Source organism: Eptatretus burgeri, chromosome 17 (assembly GCF_056783735.1).
Source record: "Eptatretus burgeri isolate ZD-2024b chromosome 17, Ebu_testis_v1, whole genome shotgun sequence".
Classification (NCBI taxonomy): domain Eukaryota; kingdom Metazoa; phylum Chordata; class Myxini; order Myxiniformes; family Myxinidae; genus Eptatretus; species Eptatretus burgeri.
The window spans coordinates 47929162-47941321 of NC_140977.1; the positions used below are offsets into that span (position 1 = coordinate 47929162).

At 43.4% G+C, this 12160-nt stretch overlaps 1 protein-coding gene across 2 annotated transcripts in view; it reads left to right on the plus strand.

Moving 5' to 3' along the window:
• Positions 1-12160, plus strand: part of LOC147010015 (uncharacterized) — a 30186-nt gene that overhangs the window by 10303 nt on the left and 7723 nt on the right. For both annotated transcript variants that reach the window (XM_085861029.1, XM_085861028.1), the window contains exons 2-3: positions 3064-3120; positions 6670-6777. In XM_085861029.1, coding sequence (XP_085717155.1) covers positions 3064-3120; positions 6670-6777 — 165 coding nt within the window. The remainder of the gene's footprint in view (positions 1-3063; positions 3121-6669; positions 6778-12160) is intronic.

Consider the following 12160-nt stretch of genomic DNA (forward strand, 5'->3'; position numbering starts at 1 on the left):
CCATAGCCTGAGAGTAAAGAAGAGGAGAGTTAAGACAGTAGCAAGGCAAGGGACTTTCACTCAGAGAGTAGTTAATGTATGGAATGGCCTCCCTGGAAAGGTTGTGGCAGCAGAAACAGTAGATAAGTTTAAAATGGAATTAGATAGGTACCTGAAAGTTAAGGAGATAGAGGGGTATCGGGATGTTGACAGGACTTTTAGATAGTTTGTGCATTGATGGGTGATTGTGTGCATGTGTACGGAGTGCTGTTGGTGGGGGTCTCGTCAAGGGCTGTTGTGTGGTTGATGTTGTATGCTTTTAACCAAGTCCATGCCCCCTCCATTGGGGCAATAAACATTGTATATAAAGAAATTCTATAAATCACATTGTGAACACTGGATATATTGACGTCCTAACGAACTCTCACTTTAGAAACTTCACACGGAGCGTGTGTTTGGCTCGTTGATATTGAACCATCAACCAAACCATGAAGACTTCGGAGATGAATTGTATAATGCCTTCAACAGCAAGGATGACAGAATTGAGTGGACAGAGGAGGCGATAAATAAATAAATATATATATATATATATATATATATATATATATATATATATATATATATATATATATATATATATATATATATATATATATACTACTGGTCAAAAGTTTTAGAACACCTCCATTTTTCCAGTTTTTACTGAAATTGAAGCAGTTTAATATTTCAATGTACTCTGAAATTAAACCATAGAACAAATAAACAATTGCAGATAAAAAAGAAATCACGGAATCGTTTTGTTGAACAAAATTTAATCTAAATTTTTGACTCATCAAAGGAGCCACCTTTTGCAGATATAACAGCCGAACATACTCGTGCCATTCTTTCCACAATGGAAATCAAATATTATTCGGAAAGTTATTCCCAAGACTGTTACAGAAGTTCCCACAAATGTGTTGCACTTGTAGATTGCTTTGCTTTCACCCTTCTGTCCAGTTCATCCCAACCAACCTCGATGGGGTTTAAGTCTGGATACTGTGCTGGCCATTCCATGATTTGAAGGTAGTTCTGACACAGCCCGGAGGTATGTTTTGGGTTGTTATCTTGCTGTCGGATGAACCCCTGACCAACTTGGCGTAGACCAGAGGGTATTGCATGGCGCTGCAAGATGCTGTGGTAGCCCTTTTGGTTCAGGGTGCCAGTCACTCTGTGCAAGTCGCCAACTCTGGATCCAGCAAAAGAGCCACAGATCATCACGCTTCCTCCTCCCTGTTTGACAGTTGGTGTCACACATTGAGCTGAGAAACCATCCTTTCACCTACTCGACGGCATTCAAAAAGCCTGCGTGATGAACCGAAGATTTCAAATTTTGATTCATCGGTCCATAAGACCTTCTTCCAGCTTTCAGTAGTCCACTGGCGGTGCTTCATGGCCCAGGAAAGCCTCGTTTTCTTATTTTGCCATCTTAGCAATGGCTTTCTTACTGCCACTCGACCTGTCAAACCTGCCGCTCAAAGTTTTCTCTTCATAGTTGAAACTGAGACTTCCTTACTTCGACCAGTGTTAAGCTGTGCTTGAAGCTGCTGTCCTGGGAGCCGTGTATCACGCAAGCTGTTGACTCTCAGAAACTTGTCTTCTGATTGTGTTGTGGCTTTGGGTTTGCCAGACCTCTTCCTGTCAGAGTTTCCAAGTGCCTTTTGATGGTGTAGGAAACTGTACTCACTGACACCTTGGTTTCTTTCCAATTTCTCTCAAGGAAAGACCGACACTTTTAACGGTTATAATGAATGGTCTGTCTGTCTTTCTTTGTTAATTGTCTTTTTCTCGCCATTATCATAGCAATACAGGGTGTCCTAAAAGTCTCCATACATAGGGAAAATTAACCCTTTTAGCAAAATGTAACCTTATTTACAAAACGTTCTCCACATGATTGCCATTTCTTTGTAAACACACACATCGCCGTCTCTTCCACTCATGGTGAACTCATGTCAACACATCTGGCATTATGCAAGTAATTCCACTTCGAATGCGTTCCTTTAAATGATCCATGTTCTGAATATTGTCGTGTGTGTCGTGTGTGATGTGCTTGCCATGTTTGCTGTTAAGGTCGATTGCAACCTTGCGACAGCTTCCCAAACCAGCCATGAAAATGATTTTAATACGTTCTTCTTTTGACAAAAGCATTCTTCAAGGGAATCTGAAAAAAATAAGATATAAGCTATGTATGAAGAATTTCGGGAGACATTTTGCTGAAAGTGTTAATTTTCCCGATGTATGGAGACTTTTGGGACACCCTGTGTATGACTTCCTGTAGTGCAATATTGCCCAAATAATGCTTCAGAGGGTGAGCAACAGTCTGTTCCAACACTGCTTTTATACAGACAGAGGGTTTGTAAATAATCAACAAAAGTTGGGACACCTGCAGGAATTGTTTGCATCAACTTTCAAGGCTTAATTTACTTCCATTGCTGCAGAACAGCTGCAGTTACTAACCCATTACTTCTTCCCTTAAAGGGCCTTTTTAACAACTCTGAATTTACATTATTTTTCAGTTTTTGGTAACCTAAACTTTTTTTTTTAACCTCTGGCAGTTTACCGCTTAGCTTTGTACCATTTCAGGTTATTCACTGGACTGGAACTGTTTAAATTTCAGTAAAAACTGGAAAAATGGGGGTGTTATAAAACTTTTGATCGGTAGTATATATATATATATATATATATATATATATATATATATATATATATATATATATATATATATATATATATATACATATACATATACATATACATACTGTATACGTATATGTATATATATATATATATATATATATATATATATATATATATATACATATACATACTGTATATGTATATATATATATATATATATATATATATATATATATATATATATATATATATATATATATATATATATATATATTGTGTCAGGTTGTGACTACAGTGCGGTCATTGTTATTTTAAAATGGAAGATCACTGTATTTCACTACATTGAGTAATTGGTTCTTTGTAGATGTTATTTTGTGCTTTGTTGAAAGCAGGTTTTGTGTTTCTTTACAGATTCTATTGTGGTGGTGAAGGTGGAACCTGAACTCTCAGATGATTCTCTTTCAAATGGTAAGAATCCAAAATAACATTGAACAAGTTGAAGGTAACGATCCTGGATGATGGGATTTGTGTGATTTGTGTTCCTGAGTTTGGTTGCAGACTTTATTTTCCTCTTTATAGCCAAAAGTGTTGGGACAGCCCACACTAACTTGAAAAGAGCCCTCCCGGTAGTGCTGGTCCTCATTCGTAAAACCTTGGTTCGGATCCAGCTCGGTATTTTTGGCAAAAGATTGCAGGGTCCCAGAATGGCTCGGAACTCAGATAAGTTTTCAAAAAAGAATATTCCTCTTTTATGTTCTTTGGTCGAGGCTCGTGGAAGAGTTAGAATCGAGCAGAAGTAAATCATTTGCATGGGGGATACATGGCCTCAATCAAAGCTGTGTTGACAGATACAGCTTGCCACAGTGTTGCTCACAATCTAATAGAATGATGCCATACACAGGAAATTATGGCAATGAATTAGTTACTTGATAGTGCCAAGTTTATCTCCATTATTTTCATTCTAAAATCTATCTGTAAATGCAAGTTGCACAATTGTGTTTGAACAGGGTAAACGCCGTAACCACAGCACGTACATTGTTGAATGATACCTTATTTAAGAGGTGTTGGGTCTGAACAGTGCATGCAGAGGTCTATAAATATCAATATTCATGCAATTTAAAGTTATATGCGTTATGTTATGCACACTGGTGGTGTATAGTCTTGAGACGTTGGTTCGCATATCTACCGGAAGTTAAAAACACAAACAAACAATATAACCACAAACTATTCAGGTAATTCCGTCCCCATATAATTTCCTTTGTCGATTTACTTCACTGAGAAACCTTAGCAGTCTTAACAATTAGTGACTATGATGCAGACTTGGAGTTGGTAGGGGGGAGGGATGCGCACATAAGTTGGGAGGGGGATAAGGATGTGCACTTGGCGTTGGGAGTTGGGGAAGGGATTTGGAGTTGGGAGGGGGTGAGGGATGTGCCCCTAATTTGGGAGGGAGGGATGGATGGATGTGCACTTGAAGTTGAGGGGGGGGTGATGCATACTTGTGGTTGGGAGTGGGGGAGGGATTTGGAGTTGGGAAAGGGTGAGGGATTCGCACCCGAGTTGGGAGGGGGTGCGAACCTAAGTTGGGAAGGGGGAGGTGTGAACCTAAGTTGGGAAGGGGGGATGCGAACCTAAGTTGGGAAGGGGGGAGATGCGGACCAAGGTTTTGGGGGAGGAAGGGATGTGCATAGGAGTTGGGAGGGGGGAGAGATGTGCCCTTGTGGGTGGGGGGGGGAGGGATGCACACTTGGGGTTGGGATGAGGGGGGATGCCTACTTGGAGTTGGGAGGGGGGATGTGCACTTGAAGTTGGGAAGGGGGGAAGGGGGTATGGATACAGGACGCACACTCGTAGTTCGACCATGAACAGGTTAGTACAGGTTTTCCATGATACACGTAGCAAGTCACAGATCTGATCTGGCCTGACCTGACAATCAGGGTTGGGTGCCACCGTATCAGCCGGGCTGCTTTGTACCATCTATTGGCACAGCACAACACAGGGCTCCCGTCCTCCGAGTAGCGATTCCCAAACCCCAGCCTCCGAGTAGTTGGATTACAGGCGCAGGTCATTTCCTATGACAGGAAAATACTGAGCCATTTTCCAAGTTGACAACCAAATATGCCTGGTGTTTGCTTAATAGTTAGGGTGGCGGGCTTGGGATCCTCTGGTCCTGAGTTCAAATCCCTTTTTCCGTTGAATTAATACCAGGTGGGGTTGACTTCGCCTGTCATCCTTCTGAGGTCGGCAAAATGAGTACCAGCTTACTGGGATGATTGAGCCATTTGAGTATCCTGCGTTGGAGTGGCGACCCGTCCACGATTGTGCCCAAATAGCCAAGGAGACTGATTTAGCAGCACCGATGTTCTGTTCAAATGGATGATAGCCAAATCCGGCTTCACTCGGACTCGGCTCAGAAATGCACCTCACCGAGTTGGAGTTTGGGATCTCTGTTCAGGTACAGCACTACCTTCCAACCTGCATCTGCAGGTTTTCCTCACGATGTAAAATAACAAATGGAAGAGAACACATCCCACCATTGTGACACATAGGACAAGTAGTCAAAAATTATTCACAGATATAGATATGGCCAGAAGAAACAAGGGAGTGATACAATATTTTGCATTTTATAAAGTTGGTACAAAGTTGTAAGACAGGATCCAAACTGTTCTTCTAACCAAAAGTGACCAAAACAAAATCCCTTCTGGTGAAACTCCCAAAATCCAGAATCACGACTTGCTTCTACTCATATGCACCTTTTTTTTTTGTTTTTTTTCCTGCCTGTGAAACGAACTTCCAAATTATCTTCCCTCTCATTCGACCCTCCAAGTCGTCAAGACAGCTGTTCACCACCATCTCAGATCATCTACAATCTAAAACCATGATCTTTTCTACCCTCATTAAATCCCCACCCCCAAACCCACCTCTTTCCAAATTTCCAGTTTTTTTATTCTTGAGAGTTTGCTTCTGTCTCCATCTTATCCACCCTATGCATCCTCATCTACCCCTCATTCCTGCCCACACCCATTATTTGTCCAAGTTCTCTCTATTTTGTCTTTGATTCCTGCTGTTGGTGTTTCTCCCCTCTCTCTACTGTTGATTTTGTTTTGTTCTGTTCTGTCCTGAACTGTTCAGTGTTCTCGCTCTTCCACGAGTCTTGACCTTATGTACAAAAAAAGGACTTTGAATGAATACCAACGATAAAACTTTCTTCCTGTCCCAATACTTTTTGAAGACAATGCTGTTGCAGATAATTTCGGCCGAATTGGACCTGATTCAGGAACTTTGCTGTTTTGGCTCTTTATTCCTTTCTCTGACGAGTCCAAATTCAAACAGTTGCCTTTGTAAGGTTGTCCCTCATTGTTGACAAAGGTAGCTGAATCACTCCTGGATCATTCACCCTTCTCCGAGAAGGTTTACCACATTTGGTGGAATTTTTCTGTCCGAATAGCAGTTTGTCATTTATTATTTTTCATGAATGACTTAATCAAAAATTTATGACATCCAGGCGACTTTCATCCAAAAAATATCAAATGCGTGCCTGTGCCGAATTAAAGACACTTTCTCATTAAGAAAGGTAGTAATATCCCTATGTATCATTTATTTACATTTTTTTTTAACACAATTGACACTTGAGGGAGAGCTACCCAATAAAGGGAGGGAGGACAACAAACTGACAGGCAAGGAATTTGCAGACATGCCATATGTTTTGTGTCATGGAAGAAATGCATGTGTTCAACATTGCCACCATACATTCAGCACTTAAAGTTGGCGGAAAATATTCACGGCGTTTTATGCAAATTGTGCTGTAAAGAGTAAAAGTTGTACACAACCCCAAGAGATGTGCTACGTATAATATATCGGGCAGTGTATTCCACCTTAGCAATGTCCAATGTCATCACACAGCATTAAGAGTTTAATTTGATGCGGTTCCCATGTCACAGTTGGATCTAAATGCTGAACACCACATGTATTAGATCAGTAAGATCCTGCTCTCAATTAACATTTCATTTTGTGCAGGTGAAATGAGTCCAGTAGAAGTTGGATGTCTCTCTGGTAATGCTCTTCAGACGTCAAATGGCATCCACATGAAGGAAGAGCTCAATGAAGTTTCTCTTTCTGCAACAGGTGAGTTTAGTGAGGCTTGTGAAGTCTAGAACAGTTATTTGTGCTTCTTTCCATATATTGTTCCATAACGAGTAAAAAGAAACTTGCCAGCAACATTCCTAAAAGCTCTTCTCTGGTACAAATGCAGGTGAAGCAATACGGGTCATAGAACACTTTACCCCACGCAGTCTTGAGAAAAAGGACATGGGAAGGGTTACCTCCTCTCACTGTCCTCAGTACCTCCCTCTCCACCATTCAAGTCAAAAACGTGGAGCTTTTGGTAGCCTGTTTTGCAGCCCTAAAATATTGAAATCTCATGGATGATAACGAATTAAAATAGATCTTTCTAGAATGAAAACAAGTCCAACTAGAAAGGCACTCGGTAGAGCGCATACTTCCGCCAGGCTGAACAGTTTATGTTTTGTACGTTAACTAAAATCTAATCGGCTTGTTCGTGTCACCTACCCAACCCATCCACTAAGTTTTGTCAAAATCCACCAACAACTTTTTGAAATATCGTGCTAAATATATTTTTGGGCCCACCTCTCTATGGTGAAAAATCACTTAAATATGTGGTGGTGGTGCCGCTTCCGGTAGTGGTGGGAGAGGGTATTATGAGTGACGCTTCGGAACCCTCAATTGTATCACGAGTAAGAGGACTCAGTATTATTTTTCACTCGCTTAGTTTATGTTACTTCAGACTTCACTTGACTGCAAAAAATCTGGAGGAATTTGTCAGCAACAACAAATTCAGCAACGTCAGCAATGCCTTTTTCCATCTTGGGAAGGTGTATACTATGAGCATTGTTCCACCTGAAAATGCGCAATTTTATTTTGACGTTTCCCCTTTTTGAATGATATTATTTCATTATACGAACCATCACTTCGACAAATATGATGCATATAAAAAATTTTTAAACATTTTGTTTTTATAAATTTCTTTAACTGTTTCGTTTGAGTGCTTGCTTGGAGCACTCTTCAAGCTTCGATCTCTACAAACTTCCATGCTGATACCATGGCACAGTTCTCCATGGGGACATCTCCGGAGTTCGGAAGGCAAAATAAATTAGAGGATTATGAGTAAAAAATGTTTTCAGTTGTTACAAAGCGATGAATTGCCACATTATGGCAGGATAACCAAGAGGTATGCATGCTCGCTCTCAGCTGTCCAGCCTGGGTTTGAATTCCAACCCAGCTATAAACTGTCATCCCAGTGTTTCACAGGCAGGGTGATTCATCAATGTGTGCGCTGTGTCTCAGATGGACATTAAACTGGACATCACATCTGCCAGAATCCCCTCTCCCGTCCCCTCGCTCTTCCACCCCTCTCCCTCTCCCCCTCTCAACCCCACCCCTTTCGCTGTCTCTCTCCCACCCCTCGGTCTCTCTCCCTTTCTGTCACACTCCTCTTGCTCCCTCCCCTTCATTCCCCACCCTTCCCCCTCATCCCCCATATATTAAGGACTGATGGTTTAGTTTTCAATTTAAAACGGCTTCCCCAGAGTGTAGCATATACGAATCTGATTCGGAATGAGCCGACCGGAGGGATGCAAAGGTTGCTGCATGTGTGAGTATGCATGCATGCATGTAGGCAGGTCTTTGCCAGGTAGACAGAGAGGGTTTTAAATGTTCCTGCCTGATTTTATAGAGAACCCGGCAGTTAAAAAGGAAATGTTGCTGTTTGGGCACGTTTTGTTACCCTTCCCTTCCCCTCCCCTCATGCCGCCTTCCATTCCGCTTATGCTGCATTCCCTTCTCCTCCCCTCATGCCACCTTCCATTCCCCTTATGCTGCATTCCCTTCCCCTCCTCTCGCGCTGCATTCTCTTCCTCTCATGCTGCATACCCTTCCCCTCGCGCTGCATTCCCTTCCCCTCGCGCTGCATTCGCTTCCCCTCGCGCTGCATTCCCTTCCCCGCACGCTGCATTCCCTTCCCCGTGCGCTGCATTCCCTTCCCCGCGTGCTGCATTCCCTTCCCCTCGCGCTGCATTCCCTTCCCCTCGTGCTGCATTCCCTTCCCCTACCCTCATGCTACATTCCCTTCCCTTCCCCTAGCACTACATTCCATTCCCCTCGTGCTGTGCTGCATTCCCTTCCCCTCGTGCTGCATTCCCTTCCCCTCCCCTCACGCTACATTCCCTTCCCCTCCCCTCACGCTGCATTCCCTTCCCCTCCCCCACGCTACATTCCCTTCCCCTCCCCCACGCTACATTCCCTTCCCCTCCCCTCACACTGCATTCCCTTCCCCTCCCCTCACGCTGCATTCCCTTCCCTTCCCCCTCATGCTACATTCCCTTCCCTTCCCCTCGCACTACATTCCATTCCCCTCGTGCTGCATTCCCTTCCCCTCCCCTCACGCTACATTCCCTTCCCCTCCCCTCACGCTGCATTCCCTTCCCCTCCCCTCACGCTGCATTCCCTTCCCTTCTCCTCATGCTGCATTCCCTCCCCTTCCCTCGCACTACATTCCATTCCCCTCGTGCTGCGCTGCATTCCCTTCCCCTCGTGCTGCATTCCCTTCCCCTCGCGCTGCATTCCCTTCCCCTCGCGCTGCATTCCCTTCCCCTCACGCTGCATTCCCTTCCCCTCGCGCTGCATTCCCTTCCCCTCGCGCTGCATTCCCTTCCCCTCGCGCTGCATTCCCTTCCCCTCACGCTGCATTCCCTTCCCCTCGCGCTGCATTCCCTTCCCCTCGGGCTGCATTCCCTTCCCCTCGGGCTGCATTCCCTTCCCCTCGCGCTGCATTCCCTTCCCCTCCCCTCATGCTGCATTCCCTTCCCCTCATGCTGCATTCCCTTCCCCTCATGCTACATTCCCTTCCCTTCCCTTCCCCTCACACTACATTCCATTCCCCTCACGCTGCATTCCCTTCCCCTCGCGCTGCATTCCCTCCTCCTATCTTCGCACTTAAAAAAAACAAACCTGGACATAGATTATGTTTTCTCCTGTTTGTCTGTTTCTGTCTGTCTGTGAGCAGGATATTTCTAAAAGTTATGGAAGGATTTGGATGAAACCTGGTGGACGGGCTGAGTGTATGACGAGGATGAACTGCTTAGATTTTGGTGAAGATCTGTATCTGGATACTGTAATTTTTAAAGTGATTCTTCACCAATGAGACATCGGTCCAAAAATAATACACAGGTATCCACCCCTTAACGAAGGGGTTACGTACCTTTATAACCCCTCATTTTGCGAACCTTCATTATGCGGGACCTCATTTTCCATTATTTTTTTTATGGGAAAATTACACTTCATTTCCTAACCGTAATGTTTCGGTCTAAAAGCAAAGCCATATCCTTGGTACTGTATCACGATGGTTTTAGTTGCAAGTGACATTATAATATTATGATTTACATAATAAGAGATAGTAACACAATAATAAAGTTAATTTAGTTGGAACACTTTCCAAAACAATCTTAAGTCCAAGTTTGGTCGGGAGGTTGTGGAGGAGATTGTTATTTTTAACCCTTTCATTCTGAAAAGTTAATTATTCGCAAGCCTTCTGAAAAGTTAATCCCCCCATTGAAAAGTTAATTCGTGGAAAAACGTATATACAGTACTTATCGCCATGGAAATGACATTGCACAATCACCACGACACTGTGATGCCTCCTTTTATTGTAACGAATGAAGACCGAACCTTCGTTAAGGCCCTGTCACACCTTGACGTTTTAGCCAGCTTATGCCGACGTATGAAAAATTTGTCTAAAACGCTGGCACACGTCGAATACGTTATGGGTAAGTTTTGTATACGTTAAGAGCACGTTGATGAAGCACGCTGAAGCATGCTGGCATACGTCGTAGTACGCCGAGCTCGTCGACAACTTTTAAGCATGCTCAAAATTTTTCGACGTATGCCAGCATATGACTCGCACGTTCTGCATACGCTGACCATAAGTTGAAGGCACATAATGCGATCGTTGACACACGTTACTTGTAAGTTACTCATAAGTCGAAACACGTCGAGGTAATGTCTGTCTAGCGTATCCGAAACTTATTTGTAACCTATGAGTAATGTGCTTTGATCCTATGTGTAACGTATGTAGACTTATTTGATTGACGTCTTCCGGACACCACAGATCTTATTGAACGTGTTTCTAACTTACAGCAACCGTATAATGGCGTATTGGCAGCGTTTAGGGGAATTGGTATATAAAAATGGGGTTCACAGGAAGAACCCGTCAGTGTTCCAGACTCCATGGTTTTTTGTTTTTTTTATCTTCGGCATGAAGGTGATGTTGACACTTCGATGTCTTGTGTGGTTATGATTTAAATCGTTGAGCGGCAGCCTATTAATAGGCTACGCCACGTGATCGTCGGCGATACGCTGCCGCGCTATGCATAAGTTCGACTATCGTTGGGTATAGGTTGTGAACGCCAACAACACGCTGAGCATTCGTTGGTATAAGTTATCTAGAAGTTATCGAAACGTTCTGTGTACATTACTAATACGTTATGCATACGTCCAACTCGTTATGAGTACGCCCAAAACTGAAAAAACATCAATCGTTCAGCGTAGAAAAACATAAAAAATAAAAAAAATGCCGAAGAAAACTTCGAAGAATGCTGCAAAGAAGTCTCCTGGCCGTGGCCGTGGCCGTGGACGCGGACGCAAGGAGGATCCATCATCAACCACACCCTCCCCATCACACTCACCTACTACTACTGACGTGGACCTACTACTACTACCACCACCACCATTACCACTACCACTACCACTACTACTACTGACATGGACATCGACTCACCATGGAGTCTGGAACACTGACGGGTTCCTCCTGTGAACCCCATTTTTATGTACCAATTCCCCTAAATGCTGCCAATACACCATTATATGGTAGCTGTAAGTTAGAAACACGTTCAATAAGTTCTGTGGTCGTCCGGAAGACGTCAATCAAATACGTCTACATACGTCAATATGCGATGGAGATACGTTACACATAGGTTCAAAGCACGTTACTCGTAGGTTAGAAATAAGTTTCGGGTACGCTAAACATTACCTCGACGTGTTTCAACTTATGAGTAACTTACAAGTAACGTGTGTCGACGTGTGTCAACGATCGCATAACGTGCCTACAACTTATGGCCAGCGTATGCGGAATGTGTGAGTCATATGCTGGCATATGTCGAAAATTTTTGAGCATGCTTAAAATTTGTCAATGAGCTCGGCGGTACTACGACGTATGCCAGCGTGCTTCAGCATGCTCTTAACGTATACAAAACTTACCCATAACGTATTCGACGTGTGCCAGCGTATTCGCCAAATTTTTCATACGTCGGCATTCGCTGGCTAAAATGTCAAGGTGTGACAGGGCATGATGGTGATGTTGACACTTCGATGTCTAGTGCAATAATGATTTAAATCGTTGAGCGGCAGCCTATTAATAGCCTACGCCACGTGATCG